The 17,128-nt window shown below is 49.5% G+C and overlaps 1 protein-coding gene across 2 annotated transcripts in view; it reads left to right on the top strand.

Annotated features, from left to right (window-relative positions):
- The first annotated feature begins 1,582 nt into the window (after positions 1 to 1,582).
- The window catches only part of NCKIPSD (NCK interacting protein with SH3 domain), a 48,934-nt gene continuing 33,388 nt past the window's right edge, over positions 1,583 to 17,128 (top strand). The window contains exons 1-2 of one of the 2 annotated variants that reach the window (XM_051627990.1): positions 1,746 to 1,791; positions 14,077 to 14,244. In XM_051627990.1, coding sequence (XP_051483950.1) covers positions 14,206 to 14,244 — 39 coding nt within the window. In that variant the 5' untranslated portion in view covers positions 1,746 to 1,791; positions 14,077 to 14,205. Of the gene's footprint in view, positions 1,792 to 14,076; positions 14,245 to 17,128 lie in introns of both variants that reach the window. The other variant, XM_051627989.1, reaches the window with a different exon arrangement.

The raw sequence follows: 17,128 nt of genomic DNA, 5'->3' as shown, positions 1-17,128 counted from the left end.
TTCCCGGCCATCGGCTGGCAGAGTTGGTACACTGTGCCAAGCAGAGGGAGAGGCTAGAGTGCCACCGTGGCATGTGTGGGAGATAGGTAACTTCATCCCCCCTGGCTGCCTTTACCTCCCAGCACAACCTGTGCTGCCCACTTCATCAAAATAAGGCACCATGATCCCAGCACAAACAGGAGCTGGGCCTGTGCCAGGGAGCAGCCAGGGCTCAGCTGGAGCTGGGACATGGTCCCGAGTGGAACCCAAGGCAGGACAAACACTGCAGCCAAAAGCAGGACAGGCTGCAGTGCCATGGGTAGGGTATGGGCAGGCAGCAGACCCCAAACCCATGAGGGACCCCCTGATCCAGGGAATGCAAGAAGTAATAACCTCCAAGTGGGAAGGTTTGCCCTTCCACAGTTCTGCTCCCCAGGTGCCCACCCTGTGCCCACTGTCATGCTGTGCCCCCACCAGGCATCTGGAAAAGGCTGTGACCAGGCATAAAGCCCAGACCCCAAAAGGTGCCAAATGTTTGAGCCCTGATGGCATATCCCAGTTCCCATTCAAAGCACCTCCTCGCCTTTCCAGCCACGGGTGCCTGACTTCAGCCAATCCCCAGTAGCTGCCAGCAGCAGGAGCGTCTGGGCAACCAGTTGTGCATGGTTCATCCTTCATCCTCTGTGCTGTAACCAGGCTCAGCAGAATTATCTCAGTGACGGTGGGAAAACTAGGGAACTGCACTGAGAGCAGGCAGGGTTTCGTGGCAGCTGCAAGCCTGGTTTTATTGTATAAGCACCAGCTGGATTTCATTGTTGGTGTTTTACAGATTAATTAAACTCCCTGTTGCTGGGATGGGTTGGGTCTGTGGGCCATTTACACCTCTACATCCCACCATAACCCCCATCCCAGCAGGATGTAGAGGAGGGCAGGACCAGAGTGGGGCATCTCTGTGGTGGGCTTGGCTGCAGGAGCATGTGTGTTACGGTGATGCCATAATCCGAGCCCCCCCAGCCCCGCTGCTGTCAGCCCCACGCTGGGCTCTCCGTGCTGGCTTTGCCAGGTGGAAAATTCCTTTTCCCTTGAGAAGCACGGAGAAAAACCCTGGCTGGGGAAGTCGAGGGAGGTGATGTCACCCACCTGCTCTGGGCAGCAGGGGGGGTCAGACCCTTGGGTCCGACGGGCCTGGGGGGGAGCTGCTGATGTTTGTTTGGGTTTTTTTTCGGGGGGTGCAGGGGTCTCGGTTTCTTTGTGTGGTGGCCCGAAGGGTCGTTGTCCTGGGACGGGGCACAGGGGTGCTCAGGGCCGGGGGCGGCTGCGTCGTCCCCGACAGCTCCGGGCCCGACGGACAGGACACCCCTGTCCCCACGGCCAGGCGCCAGCTCCCCGGGGCAGGCAGTGCCCCCACGCCGCGGTGCTGCGGGGACACCGGGCACACCCCGAGGGTCTCCGCGCTCACCGGCCCCGCCCGGCGCGCTGCCCCGCCGCGCCGCTGCTGCCCCCTGCCGGCGGCACCGCGCACCGGAGGCGGCGGGAGCGGCGCCGCGCCGCCAGGGGGCGGCACCGGGCGGTGACGCGCGGGGGCGGGCCGGGCCGGGCCGGGCCGGGCCGGTCGGAGGTGCCGGTGCCGCCGCCGCCGCCATGTACCGGGCTCTGTACAGCTTCCGCTCGGCCGAGCCCAACTCCCTGCCCTTCGCCGCCGGGGAGACGTTCCTGCTGCTGGAGCGCAGCAACCAGCACTGGTGGCTCGTCACCCGCGCCGGCTCCGGCGAGACGGGCTACGCGCCGGCCTCCTACCTCCAGCGGCTGCAGGTGGGCCGGGCGGGCCGCGGGGGGTGCACCCGGGGGTCCCGGGGCCGGGCGGCCCTTCCTTTCGCCCCCTCACAGGCGGTGGGGCCGCCGGGGGTGGGGGCAGCGGGGCTTTGCTGCTGAGACCCGGCCTGGGCTTGCGCTGGGGCGGGCGGTGAGGAGCGGCCGGGTGGCCTGGAGCAGCTCCCTGCTCTGGCGCCTCTGGGAGCCGCTTTGGGCGGGGGAAGTGGGGTGTGTGGTTCTTGTGGAGGTGGCTCCCCGTGGCTGTGGTGGCTTCAGCTCGCAGGAACCTCTGGGGACAGTGTGTTCCTGCCGGGGGTGAGAACCGGGAGTTTAAAGGGAGGCAGGGAACACCTTCTGTGGGTGTCGGGTTTGGAGAGCCAGGCCTAGGGAGCACCAGCTCTGCAGGTCAGGGACAAAATGAAAGCTCAACAACTTCATCCAGAAGAGATGGGCTGGGTGAGGGTCCCCTGGACACTGACTTGCAGGCCAGGAGCATGAGCAGGGGGGCTGAAGGGCAGTTTCAGCAGTCACTGCTGTGGGGGAGAGCCCTGTGCAGGCGTCATGGGAGAGGGGTTGCTTGTGGCCTGTACAGTGCAGGGAACTGTCTAGTGGAGGCTTCTGAGAGGTAACATGGCTTCTGAAATTAAAATAGGGCTTTCATACAAGGCTAATTCCTGGGGGGTTTGTACTTCTGGGCCTCGGGGGATAGCTGTGGGAACAACACACTGGAAACTCCTTGCATCAGTGAATGGGTAACTGCACACACATGCACTTGAATCTTACAAATGGGCCTTGTAACGTTTGGCTGAAAATGGTGACAAACTCCTTTATTTCAGAGTGCTGTTTATGCTCCTTCAGATGCCATTGAATTTCTGATTAGCAGTAACTCAGCCTGTGAGTGTGGGTGTGTGTGCTGCTGAACGCTTCAGTGAGACAAGCATTACCTGGGGAACGTGTGTGTGTGTGTGTTAGGGTGGTGCTGGGTTGCTCTGCTGCCTACTTGGTTCAGGAGTTGACCTTCCTGCAAGGCTGGGGCTCTTCTGTGGCCTGGCAGGAGAGGACATCTTATGTATCAATAAGCCCTTAAGCTATTTACAGGAGCTATTTAGTTCTAGAGCAAAGACCTTATTAAACTACTGCATTTTAAACCCCACAGTGGGATAACTCCAGGCTGCTGCTCCTGAGTTCCTTCTCTGCAGTCCTCTGCTTCATTTACTTGTGTGTCATGATGTCTTCTTGGTTCTGTAGGTGTGGGAGCCTTCTCCCAGGCTGCCTCCTGAAGCAGCTTTCCTGCATCTCTCCACCTTGCTTTTACCAGTTTCAAAATCTTTCAGGAAAAGCATTTATTTGCTGAATTTACATTCATTTAGCAGGTTATTTTTTGCTCAGGATAGTGTGTAGCCTGCCAGAGCTGACTCCTAACAGTCTGTTAGTAATTCACTGATATAAAAGCAGTGTTACCAGTTACTTTGTGAGCACCCTTCTCTAGCTCAGATATAACTTTCCCATATGCCCTTAGACCTGGCAGCAGGAAACAAACCCTTTCTTGCATATGCTCATTTTTTTTTCACCATTAAGTTTCCGGCACCAGAACTTGCCTGACAGTGTATGAGGCAGCAGGATCCAATTTGCTGCTCTGCAGTTGCAGTAATCCTCTGGTGTATGTGACTTTATTTCCACTGGTAGGTCCTACCAACTCCGAAGAGCTGATCTAAAGTCAGAACCCCCTTTTATTCATGGGAGAAGCATTTGCTTGCTGAAGGCTTCCCTGAAACTGTTTGCTGAACATCCAGGACTGAGAGTGCAAACAATTTGTCACCCAGTTTCCATTTAATAACGGTACTGAGACTAATTAGTGACAGCGATTTGGGAGGCAATTAATGCTGCCCCAGTCACAGCAGAGAAGAAACGCAGCTAATGATTAGCGTTAGCTTGCTTGGCAGGGAGAGAGAGCGGCCAACAGGAGTCAGCCTTCGGCTTTCTTGGCAGCGCCCTCAGCTTCCAGGTGAGCGGTGGGTTGCACAACAGTCTCAGCCAACAGCACCAAATCTCCCGAAAGCTCCTTGCAGCAGGATCTCAGAGGATGCTCAGGGGAGAGGCCTGGGCTGCAGTTGCTGCTGCCGCTGCTGCCATCCGCTGTTAGGAGCATTTCTGCTGAGCTCCTCTTGATTTTCCTGTTTGGTTTGGTGGGTTTTTTTGCTCAGCTTGCATAGATACAGGAAATTCATGCCTTGGCTTCTCTAGGGGAAAATGTAATACCCATTTATTATTTAAAGCTTATTCTTGGCTGATGTCGTCTTGTCGCAAATGCGGCAGAATTTTGTACTGAAATCATTGTGGCTCAGTGTTGCTATTAAAAGAGGGTTAGTTGTAGGGGGAAAAAGACCCAAATAACAAACACCCCTTAGAAACATAACGCATCTAAGAAACAAGTTAGGGCCACGCCAGGGCACCAGAAGATGCAGGTGATGTGCAGTTAATTTGGGTCGATTAGAAACTCCCACCTTCAGCTAATGTTCCTGCTGATTTTACTCATAGCTCCCTTCTAGCTCTTTGGTGGGTGATTAAGAGTAATTTCCAGTTGAGTGCCATTCTGGGGCTAGATCAAGTGGTAAGATAGAAGGACCAGACTGTGTGCTGCTGAAGGGGGTGGTTTGTGAACCACAGAGCAAGCTGCTTGCTGAAACACCAGCCGAGCCCTGGCTGCTCATGCCCACGGTGGGGATCTTCAGCAGCAACGTAACCAGCAAAGCTGTAACAAACCTGGGGGCTGACAGGTGCTGCTGCTGAGACAAGTGAAAACACGTACCCAGTGCTGTGCTGGCCAGCAGCAGCACGTAGAATAATTGCCTCCAGCTATTGACAGAGCAAGAGACAAATGCTAATATCTATTGCCAGGCAAATGCTGCTGCAGTGAAGCTGCTGTCATGAGTGCCGTGGCTTCTGATTGAATGGAAAGGTGCCTGTCGGCACAAGGTTGGTCTTTTGTCTACAGCTGTGTGCTGATGCTAAGCAATGTCTGAGTGACAGAAAAATGTGGAGATGAAATTGGAGTTTAGGATGTCCTCTGGAGCCAGACAGTCACTCCAGAAGGCAGGCCTTTCAAAGCTTCCTGTGAAGCTGTGATAGATTCAATTTAGAAAGCTTCCTTAAGAGCAGGAGGTTCACTCAGTGTCAGGAAGGGACAACTGCTGAATCTAGCAAGTAATGAGTCCTTCCTCTGGGTTAAATAGCCTGTATATTGCTATAATTATGGGGGGACATGTAATTTCTTAACAGGAGTCTGGAGTTATTCCTGCTTTGGAAGAAGGTTTCAGGCCACAGCACAAGGAACACAAAGTGAGCGGCTGTCCTGGAGGATGCCAGACTCGGGCTGACACTTGGCCTGCCAGAGAGCTGATCTGCTCGGCTCCTGGTGTGGCAGGGAGCAGGGCAGGGGCTGGTTGCTGCAGTGATTTGCTCATGGCTGTGGGACCCATGTGTGGGAGCAGCAGACAGGCTTCAGCTCTCCTCTTCACCAGGCACCACGACTGGTCTGGCCTCCTCTCTTGTCTGTGCTGACCCGAGGCTCTATTCCCTGTCAATGGAAGTGTGAACATTGCATGCCGAGGAGAGGAATGGCAGCTGTAAAATGCTGTATTGGTAAATGTCAGGGGTGCAAAAGTAAGTGCTAAGTTGCAGGGGGATGTTTCCTGGTGAAGTGGCAACAGTTAAGCATGCTGGCTGCTGCAGATCTGCTACTCAGCTGTATTAAGATGTTAGGAAATAGCTTTGAAATTACTATTAATAGCCTTTTCAGAATTACTTGAAATTTATTTGGAATAACTGAAACTTTGTTTGCAATGTGGGTTTATATTCTCCACTCAACTGAGGTTTTCTCTGGTCAGTCACACTTTCTTGTACTTCTGGAAGAGTGAGAAGGGTTGGCTGGGTGGGAAGGTGTGTATGCTGATGGCCAAGAAGCTTTGGTGAGAAAACAGACCCAGCCAAAAGTATAACAAATGTTTTGAGGATGCTTTGGATTGCTATGTGCCATATCTTTTTCTACAAGAATAAACAGGCATGTGATAAAAATAAGACTGCTTTGTGCAGCCTAGCAACAACTTAACATTCTCCTGCAGCATGAAGGAGTGCACAGCGACCAAGTACAGGTAGTCCTGGCTGAGCAGGCACAGGAATGGTGTTTCACCTCCCAAGCTGCAAAGAGAAGAGAGGTTTCTGTGAAGGGGTTCAATTTGAGCTTTCTCTGTTTGCAGGAAACCCTTTTGCCCTGGTTCACATGGTAGCATTGATACAGGTTCAGGATTGGAAGTGCCTTGTGCAGAGCAAGGTAGGAGCTGCCTGTCCCTGCAGACCGAGGACTCAAAGCACAGGTCTGACTGCTCACAGCTGCTCCTTGAGCCTGATCCCACATCCTACACCAGGCCCCAGGCCCAGCCTTCCCCCACGCTACCTCTGCTCTTGTTGGCCCCACTCTCAGTTAGTTCAGTTCACTGGATTGCAGGAAAACTCTGTTCCTAATCTGCTTGCTTTTCTGCCAGGAGAGCAACTGCATCGGTTTGGTGATGGAGCAGCATGTGCTGAGACTGGTGCTGGTTTTATAAACCAGGGAAGGAGAGAACTGTGGTAGCTCAGGTACTGTCAAACCTTTCAATCTAGAGTGGAGACAGTGTTGATTGTGGAGCACGGAGTTGGTTGTACGGTGTCAATCAGATGTTCTGATAGCAAATGCTCCATTGCTGGAAACTAAGATTCGGCAATTCTGCTTTGCTGTTAAGAGTTTCTCCCTCTGTCTCCCTAAAATCCAGCTTTAAACTCGGCACTCCTGATCCCTGGCAGGGTTCCTCTTGTTCCTCCTGACAGAAGGTGATGATTGTGCAGTCCGTTGTACAGATGATCTTCTGCGCTGGAGCCTGCATCCTTATTTGTCATCTGCTGCAGATTTGATGGAGCTTACAATGGGTGTGAGAGCTTCATGGCAACACTTGCATGGATCCAGAATAAGCACTTAGGCTAAAAATAAAGTTTTATTTTGGAGAATAAGCAGCTGGTAGAGCTTTGCAGCTGAAGCTGCATTTCTTGACACATACAAGAAACTGAAGCCTTTCTCTCTGGGCTGTCGCAATAACAGAGATGCTATCATGTCAGAGCTGCTAATGCTTTGAGATGAAGCTTTATTTTTGAGACTAAATTGCACAGTCAGGGGAATTAAAACCATTTCTAATTACTGTAGCTAAAGACTTGACATTTTAGCCAGAAGTTCTGCAATCTTTCACAGTTCAGAATTATTAAAGTAGAAGTACGTTAATGATCTTTAGCCTCCATTTTTGCTTGGCTGTGAATATATGTTCTTCTTGCTATTAAAAATAATTAGCCTTTCTAATATCAGATAAAATTTGCCTGCGTAGGAGCAATATTGGAGGTCTGGGCTTATCATGCCTGCAGCTGCTGAGCATGGGTGGAGTGGCACTGGTGGATGCTTGTGTGGTCTTGGTGCATTTGCTTTGGTCTGAAAATATGTGTTGCAGGGTTGAACAACTCGAAGGCCATCTTGATCAGAAGTGAGCAAACAAGGGAGATGTGTGAGAGGCCCAGGTCTCATGTGTTTAAAAGTTGTCTAGATGTGGTGCTTGGGAATATGGCTCAGTGCTTAGACTTGGGAGAGTAGGGTTAATGGCTGGACCAATGAACTTAAAGGTCTTTTCCAACTTAAGTGATCCTATGATTCTGTTATGGGGAAACAATGTGAAGAACTCTTGCAATAGAAGAGTAACCTTGTGCTTAGAGCAGGCTGCACACTAGGCAAGGCTTTGACAAAAGGAGACTGTATCATGGTCACTGGCTGACCTAAAAAGATCCCTTGCAAGGTCTGGGACATATTAATGCCTGTGGAGCAAATCAAACTCCACTGTAAAATGGATATTTACATCCATCAGTGGCTGAAACATGGAAAACAGATGAACTTGTCTGTTGAGGTCGTAGTTAGGAAAGCTCTGCTGCTGGGACAGAGGCAGTGTTCTCTCTCTTTTTTTTTTTTCCCCTTACTTGTATAGCTCAGATGAACATAAAAACATAATTTTTAAGAGCATCCCGGCTTTGCTCCCTCATGAAACGTTTAAACTTTGTCATTCCCAGCCAGGATTATGTATTCAGCATGTGAACTGTCAGTCTGAGCACTGGAAAAAGGATAAATTCCAGAAGGGGTTTATAAGGAGGGAAGTACAAGTGACGTTAGTGTGCAGCTATTAACTATTAGCAGGAAAATTAGGCTTTGCAGATGTTGACATCCTATGTGGTCAATGCTATAATCAAAATCTTACAAGCCACGTTTTTGAATTAAAATGCATGTGCAGAGAGAAACCCTTAAATTGAGGCTTTCTTGGCCATGGCAGTAACAGACACTTCCATTTGTTCCACTAAAGAGGTGCATTTGTGTGCGGACTTGCCAGGGCTGGGAGGGCTGAAAGCTTTTGCTGTTGGAGCTGGTTCACAGGCTCTTGCAGACCTGCTGGATTGGGCAGGGCTGCCTGTGCCACTTGCTGCCTGCACTGGAGGGTGTTTGGTGATTAGTAGGTGTGGTGGGGGCTGCGTTGCTCTCAGGGAGAGGTGCTGGTCCAGCTGGGCTGGTGGTACATGATAAAGCTCAGATGGGCTGTTGTTGCCTTTGCTGAGGCTGTGTGTGCAGGCTGCCATGCTAATGGGTGCTATGTTCTGATGGGGAAGGAGCTGCCAATTCCAGGCCTGATGTGGTGAGTAGAGGTGACAAATCTGTGTCACAAGGTGCAGGAGAAATAATTGAGCTTGATGCTGGGGCTGCTCCTGAGTGCTTCTGTAATAGGGTACAAGAAGCAATTTGGTCCCTGCGCTGCAACAGAGAGAAATGGCAGCCAGTGCTGTAGAAGGACTCTAGTTGGTGTTTTTTTTCCATGAGTTAGCATCTGGAGCTGCAAAATATTTGCGTTTAGAGGAAAAATTCTAATTTGAAATGACAGTCCATTTAGGTTCACTGAGAATTCTTCCTGTGGACCCTGACCGCACGAGCTACATCCAGTCTTGAGTTGCAGCAAGAACAGTGGTGGGTCCTCACCCTGCTTCTGGAGGAGCTCTGCTTTGCTTCTCTAGCCAGTGGCTCACAAATAAAGTTTTGACCTTTACTACAGGGACTTGTCAAGCCTGATTTGTCTTGATGTTTATCACGTAGCATAACCTTTGATTTTAAAAAGAAAAACTGTTTTGAAGGTTGTCATGTGAGGAGTGGAACAGAGGACACAATTCGTGACTACATCAGTTTCTCTCCGCTCCCCTTCAGCCCCCTGTTGCTTTCTTGCTGTGGGGATGTTGAGCACTATGCTGGGCAAAGCTCTGTTGATATCAATGGAGAAATAGAGTTGTTCTGGAAACAAGACCCATGGTAGCAGGAAAGAGGAGTGTTATCTTCATTTCATCTCTCCTGTGTTGGTGCCCTGCTATGCAGAGCTGACTTGGCAGAGCTGTTTGTGTCCCTCACAAGGGAACAAAGCACTAACACTTGTCTTACTTTACCATAAGGCAAGAAGGGGAAGGAAAATTTTGGCAGCATGGGCTTTTTAGAATGAGGTGGGAAGTTCATGGGTTTGTTTTTCCTGATTATTTGTTTGCCTGGTGAAGTTGTTTAGAAGAAATTGTCACTCCCTTCCTCCTTGAAAGCTGCTTGCTTCTTGATTATTGAGTTGCGAAGCTTGTGACTTTCCTCCTGTCCATCTGGTACAGCTGAAGGGCCGGCATCAGCCAGCTGTGAGTGTAGTGAGCCCCTTCCTTGGGTCAGACTGTCTTTCATGTTAACCAGAAGTGCTGTTGAATAGGTGTCTGTGCTGTCTTGCTGATGGAGTCCCACCTACACTGCTTCTTCCCCCTTTCAGGCTGCTGAGGTGGTCTGTGTGAAGGTGGTTTGTGAGATGGTGATTTTTGTGCCTGTGATTTGGAAATGCCAGCATAGGCTGATGTTTTAGTTTGTTCAGCTGCTCAGGAGATGAGATTTTAAAAATAATAATAAATCAAGCTGTTGCACTAAGCATACTAGGTAATTCCAGGCTGTGGATGGCTCCTTGTTAAATCACTGGTTTGCGGTTCAGATTAGATCTCTTCTGTGTAATAGCTATTAATTATTGCCTCATTTTTTCTAGTGCAATTGGGGACAGTGCCATGTAGTATGGAAACCTGAGGTCAGGTCCCAGCTCCAAACCTTCTATTATGCTGAATTAAAAACAAAAGGATGAGGGAGAAGATGAGGCAAGAGCTGCAAAAATAGACGCTCGCCTACCAGGAGGAGGGGATCACCTGGAAGCTGGGATGTCTTGATGAAAAGGTCTTGAATTCTTATCCATAAGGTTTGGGCGTGGGGTGTTAGCCACACTAGCAGCTGTGGATCTGAGTTATCTCCCACTGTTCATGATGCTGGCTCCTTGAGCTCCTCTCCCTGTCCTGCCAGCAGTGGCTCAGCCTTTGAGTTGTGTCCTCTTTCTCTGGAGGTAGGAAGAGAGCCCTGATGGGCCACGCAGGTGACTTTCACCTGCTTGAGCGTGGAAGATGGAAGTGGTGGTGGACAGGTTTAGGGGTGGAGGGCATTCCACCAGTCGAGGTCACTGTGGTGTCTATGTGCTGCCATGGTTGCACAGAGAACTGTGGCAGCTCCTGTAAAAACCAGATGGCTACCTAAAAAGATTAAGTTGAAGCTCTCCACCAAGCAGACAGATGAAAACCTCCGTGACCTCTCAGTCTGATGTGGTGACAATTCCTTTTTGGTTAAACTCGGTGAACTTTGTGGTTTTCCAGGCTGCTTGAAGATACCCTTTTTTCTTCTCCTTCTGAGGAAAGGATGTGTGTTTGCAGTGGGAGGAGGAGGTGCCATGGTTTGAACATAGGGTGAGCTATGCCTAGGTCATAAATTGCAGCAAGTGACACAGCAGAAGGCAGGTCTCTGGTCCCTTTCCCTCCATGCCCGGGCTTCACTGTCCCTGAGGAATATGTGGGGAGAAGCTCATCAGGGAAGCTCATATTTTTCAGCATGTAAAAAGAATAATTGCATGATAACCCAGTACCTCAAGTAAGAATGATGATCATAAAAATTCATTACCTACTTAATGCAGAAGCAAAGGGATTTCCCTGAGCCTGGCCAAATCAGACTGTTCGTAGGCGAAGACTTTTTCATTTGACATAAAAAAACCCAGCATCCCTTGAAGCTCTGTGTTCTAAGTAATGGAGTTTTTGTCTGCCCCAGAATCACCTTTATTGACTTAAAATTAAAAATGCATCCCATATAATTTGTTTTGCGAATTGATTTTATGTCTGCCTTCCATTAGCTTGATGAGAAGAGATAGCAGCAGCATTGAAATAATTGTGCAGCTTTCAAGGGGCCTGTATCGTATAGTTCTTTACATCAGGGATGAAAAGAAAATAAACCCCTCCCTCATTCTGTATGGGAGAAGCATTATCTAGTCTGTGGCCTTGGGCTCTCTTAGAAGCGTTGCCCAGAGATACAGACTAGCACCTGAAACTTCTACGTGCATGAACACTTGTAAAATGCCTGTCTTCTTGAGCTCTCACTCAGAAGCTGAAAAACTCAGAATGATCTTAAGCTCTGATCGCTTAAGAGCTTATAAACACTATTCATATACTATTAATGGCTGAGGGAAAATACCAAGCAAAGACAAGCCAACCAAACAAAAAAACCCAACCAAACTTCTAGCAAAACTACAGTTGCAATGTTTGATCCCATGTGACTTCAGATGTGGAGGACCACCCAAACCTCTCATAGCTGGGCCATGGCGTGTTATGAGCAACAAAGAGTGATCAACCTTGACCTGGAGGATTTTAGAGGGGGGTGGAAAAGGGGAGGGCAAGGGGGGAGACAGGCAGCATGCACAGGGGTTGTGCAAACCACACAGCTTGAGAGTTCCTGTAGCCCCTCACTTGGCTGTCAGGCAGCTTCCCCCGTGTTCTCTGCCTTGTGGTGGCCTTGTACATCAGAGGGCTCCTCCTCCAGACCACCTCTGTGGAGCAGTCACCAGCTGGATTGGGTGGAGGTGAGCTGAGTGCTGGCCATATCGTTCCCTACAGGATTTGTCCCACTGGAGATGGGTTGGGAAGGTTTCCTGAAATCCATTGGTCACTGTTGCTGATGCCGCAGAGCGAGGCAGATGCTGACACGGGTTAATGTGGCAGGTGAGGAGGTAGACATGAGTTGTCCATGCTGGAATAGGGCACATGAGCGGGCCTGGAAGTTTTGTGCATGAGAAGTGAACAGTCCAACAACAAATGCACCTTCTTTTCACTGCTTCAGGAAGTGAGGAGAACAGGATTATGGCTGTTTTGCTGCCTGTAGCACAATGGCCTAAGAGAAGATTCCCTTCCTGTTCCCATTTCTTCATGTTTCTGGGAAGCCTGTGCCAGGTTAATCTGCAAAAGCCGATGGGATTATAGCTTGCAGCTAGAGCAGTAGGTGATTTTCCCCCTACAGATTGTGTGGGACGCTAAAGAATTGCTTTTCTTCAGTGACTTGCCTCTTACTTCCTCATTGGTGAAATGTCAGCAAATCCAGCTGAACCCTTTAATCTTTTTTCATTGTAAAAAGGCCCACTAAACAAAACCCTGGATTTGTTCTTGAACTGAATCAGGAGATAACAGCAAGTTAGCCTCGTTCCTCTGATAAACTTAGCAAAACTTGCAATTCTCAAGGTACTTTTGTAGGTCAGTGGAAACAGTCTTAAGTTTTGCAGCACAGAAAGATCATGCACTCTCCTTTCCTACTGTCTTGCCAGTCAAAAAGCAACTTGGGAGGCCTCAGGGTCTTCACAATTTTCTGGGGTTTTATTTGCTTATTATAAAGACAGAGCCTATGCTCTGTCTTTATAATCATGCAGTCAGTGTAAGACGCTGCTGTAGATCCGAGTGGTATCTTCATAGAATCATAGTATTGATAGGTTGGAAAAGACCCTTAAGATCATCAAGTCCAACCATTAACCCAGCACTGCCAAGCCCACCACTTAACCATGTCCTCCATTTATTTTTGAGCATGAGTTAGCATTGTCTTCATCGTTGTCCCAATAAAGCTTGATTGTGTTGACTCCCTGAATTTGGTGAGTATCTGGGTGCTGATTGCTTCAGCAGAAGCATCTGCTTCATGAGGAATAAATGTTCTTGCAGCCACTCTCTGCTAACAAGCATGTTGGCATACTTAGGTATTTTATCCATAGCCAATTAGCATGATCTACCTCTTGACAGCACAGACCATGTGTAGTATTTCAGCCTCTCTGATACCCCTTCCCCTGCCACCTTGCACCCTCAACAGTCTTCAGATGGCTTAACTATAATTAGCCAGCACATCTAACTTCATGCAATTTTTGTATATAGCACTAATAAGCCAAAGGCATGAATAGCATCCTCTGTTCCATAGCACTACTCTGAATCTGTCAAAATATACAGCTACCAAAATTCATGGCAGGGAAGCAAGGGAGTTGCCTTTCTTCTTTCCTTCTTATCTCAGCTTTAAAACAACTCCCCTAAAAGCAAATCAGCATTTGAATGTTACCTTTTCTTGGCAGCCTGACTGTTATGCTTCTTGTTTAAATCCCTTAACGAGTGTTTTGTACCAAGGTTAAAGTCTTGAAGGCTGCTGGTAGCCAGAGGGAGGCTGCTGGAAGTGGACATGCCCTTTTATTTGGGTGGAAGACTTGTTTGCGATTCCCGTGTTGGGAAGTACCTCCCAGCACAGGGGAGGATGACTTTGCAAAGACTTGCACAACCCTTTCTGTTGGGCCTTTTTTTGGCAACTGTTAATACTAATATGTCAAAAGTGCTAGAATGACTGCTAGCACTTCACTGCAGCATCTTTGCTTCTACATTTAGATATTGTGGTTCATAATCCTGAGCTTTCATCAAAGTAGAGGCTATCTGCGGTTTTCTTTTCCAGTGTAGATGGTAGCTGTAATACTTGTGTGTGTGTATAATTTATATATACAAATATGTAAGTGGAAACATGTTTCCCCTGCACAGATACAGTGTTGATTTGGTCTGATAGTGACTCGGCTTGACAGTTGCATTCCCAAGGATGCTGAACAGGTAAACCCTAAAGAGAAGAGCAGCTCTGTTGCCTGCCAGCTGTTCACCTGGGACAGGCTGAGCCAGAGAAGTCCCTTGAAGCATTGAGAGCAGTAAGAATTAAGGCAGCAGGGAACAGCAAGACATGTAAGTATGTGTTGACAGCTTTATTTAAAAAAAACCCTTCTGTTTCTGCTTTTATCCTCCTAGCATGTTTTTGACTTAAGAGACGTGTTCTGGTTACTGGAGGGCACAGAATTGCAAGGGGAAGGAATTGGTGGCTGATTCTGATCATCATGACCGGTACACAGGGTCTGAGTGTGGCTGGAAAGAACCAGGATGAAGCATTTCCACCTTGGGATGTACAAGTGTGCAGTGGTGGGTTGCATGTGTTTTGTTGTTCCTCATCGTGTCTCTGCCCCCTTCTCTCTGACCCTGAAGCTGCCTGCTCCTGGGAGAAAAATCGGTCGAAGTTGGGTTGCTGTACATCCCTCTGCCGCCTTCAGGGTTTTCTTTATTGCAAATGCCACTCATGCCTGTACTGTCCCCAGTTAGTATATCTCTTTTGCCAGGAGCTCTGGCTTTTGCTTTAGCATGATTTGCACGACTTAAGCCTTTTCCCCAGCTTTCCTTTCTCTTCATTTCTCATTTGGGCGAGCTGTCCGCTCGAGCGGCTGCTGTCAGCACACAGTGGAAAAAAACACAGATCTTTTAGAAACCCACCACAGCATATCAGCAGGAATTCCAGATCTCTTTCTGGGCTGCCTCTTTGTCAGAAGAGCTCAGCCACGTCTTTGCTCACTAGTGAGTTAGAGATGCTGCAGGTTTGTTTGGAGCTTTTATCATCTTATTTGCACAGTAACCAGGACAGTTGCCCATTGTTTCACTCGCGTTTTTATCGTGTATTTTTAAGTGCCACAAGGCACAATACCTTCATGCTGACAAGAACAAGCTAATGCATATCTCTTAGCCAACAGCCTAGGGACAAAAAATTTCTGATGGGGACTGAAAAAGGGGAAGAGAGAGTAGCTGAATTTCCTACAGCAATGCAAAAATCAAAACTCAGCACATTTGTTTGAGCTGTGTGGTTCAAAAGCGGGAACTCATCTGGTACATCACTCCACCGTGGACAAAGGCTAGTTGATTTTTGTTAATTGCTGCCACAGTCATTTAAATCTGGAGGGAATACAGCATGCAGACAGTCTGGTGTTGAATGGGGACGAATGGCATGTGACCTAAGAGGTGGCATTCATCTCTGACTTGAGTAACAAAGAACCAGCCTGTGCCTGTGTGCACCAGTGGGATAAATATCCTAATTTCAGCAGTGGTCCGTGTCAGTGCAGCTGCGTGGAAACTGAGCTGTCACTGGAGACAAAACTTTGTCTTTTGTCGTCCTGTTGTCAGAGCTGGAGCAGTGGCATGAGGGTGAAAATCAGCAGCCTCCTGGGCACCCCTGTGGCTGCAAAAGCTGCCGCTGGAATGAGGTCACTGATTCCTGCACATGCAGGAGGGCAAATGCCTTTGATCACTAAAAGCTGGGGAGGCAGGAGGGAAAAAATGCCTTATTTTCCTCCCCCCTGTGGAGGCAAAGAAAAGCCTGCCATACATTAATGGGCCACTTTCATAAATGTGGGAGTTTCGCACACACAGGGTGGCTCAGCCTGTCTGCGATGATGCAGCTGTCAGCCTGTTTGTCTAGAAAATGCTTTTCTGAAAGGTATGATTATTCTAGATTGTTGAGCAAGTTCTTCTGTGTGATTGCATTTAAACAACGCCAACGGTATGTGTGAAAGGACTCAAAACGAAGAGGGAGGAGGGTGACGTTGTTGGTAGCCCTGGGACAGCAGGAGAGGATGGTGCTGCCTGCACAGCCAAGACACAGATAATGTTTCTGTAACACTCAGGTCTCTCGTCAGCCCATACGTGGGGGAAGCAGAGTCGTGTGACACATCCTGTGCACATGTGCTCTTTTGGAGGGCTGCTCTTGGAGCAGAAAAGATGAGAGCTGTGTGAGCTGTGGGGCTAAATACATCTCTACCTGTGCACAGCTGTGCCCTGTGTGGGCCATGCTTGAGTACCCACAAGGCACCCTGGAAGGGTGCTTCTTATAAGCCTGGCTTTGGTCCTCGAAAAGGCATCCTTCCCCACCTGCCTGGGGAGGGGGATGTGGAGACCACCCCAGGGCAGTGCTGAGGGCTGGCTCTGCCCCTCCTCAGGTGGGGCAGAGGCAAACAGGCAGGAGGAAATTGGCAATGGGCTCTGGGGAAACCTTTTGTTTGCTCGCGTTATTACTAAGGAGAGAGGAAGTAATGATTTATTGATGCTTCTGTGTTTCTTCTGCACTGGGCTATGAAAGAAGAAATCCTATTTCCCGGCTGATATTCGTGGCTCTAATTGAGCTGTAACTTGCTCCCGCAGGGCAGCTCGCCTGCAGGGTGCTGATGGTGCTTCTGGTTCTCTGATATTCTGCCCCATCAGCCAGTCTAGCCTGTGATCGTCAGGGGTCACTGCTCTGCTCTTCCCCTGCCTCTTGGTGTGGCCAGGCTGGCTGTGGCAGGCTGTTTTACAGAGCCTGATGTTTCTCTGCTGCAGCATTTTATTTGATTAAACCAGAAATATCTAATAGAGGAGGTGGTGGCTACTCCTTTCTGGAGTGACATGCCATGTGGATGTGGATCCATACCTCACCAAAATCCCCTTTTTCGTGGTATGTTGGGTGGTGTCCTGTTGATGCTTCTTGGCTCAGCCTGGTGGCTGTGCACCTCATGGTGACTGGGGAGAGCCCTGTCCTCAGCCCGGGAGGGTGGGCAGGCATGGCTGGCACTTCCACCACCCTCACTGCCCTGTCCCTGCTGCCTTCTCTGCAGTCCAGGAGCTGCTGGCCTGGCTGTGCTGGTGCTCTGGTATCTGGTGAAGGACATGGAGAGCAGCTGGTGTGCTGTGGTGGCTGCTGGCAGCTCTGCCAGCCCCCACCCTTGCAGCTCCCACCATAGCCTCAGTAAATCCAGCTGAATTCCTGGGTTTTACATGGCACATCTCCTCTGACAGCAAGCAGTACAGCAGTGCCCTTTGTGTGTGCTCCCCTGCCTCCCTGTGAGCCCCAGCTTAGCCCACTGAGCAGGGCTTGATCTGTGTGTCCTGGAGCATGGGAGGGGGCAAGGGTTGGGTCATGGGGCAGGGCTCTGTGGGGTGGTGAGAGCTGTCTTCTGAGCTCAGAGGCTCTGCTACCTTACCTTGGTGCCAGTGTGTGGCCTCTTTTCCA

This window comes from Apus apus, chromosome 9 (assembly GCF_020740795.1).
Source record: "Apus apus isolate bApuApu2 chromosome 9, bApuApu2.pri.cur, whole genome shotgun sequence".
In the NCBI taxonomy this organism is placed as follows: domain Eukaryota; kingdom Metazoa; phylum Chordata; class Aves; order Apodiformes; family Apodidae; genus Apus; species Apus apus.
Note: the sequence above shows the minus strand (reverse complement) of the source record. Positions and strands in the feature narration are given on the sequence as shown.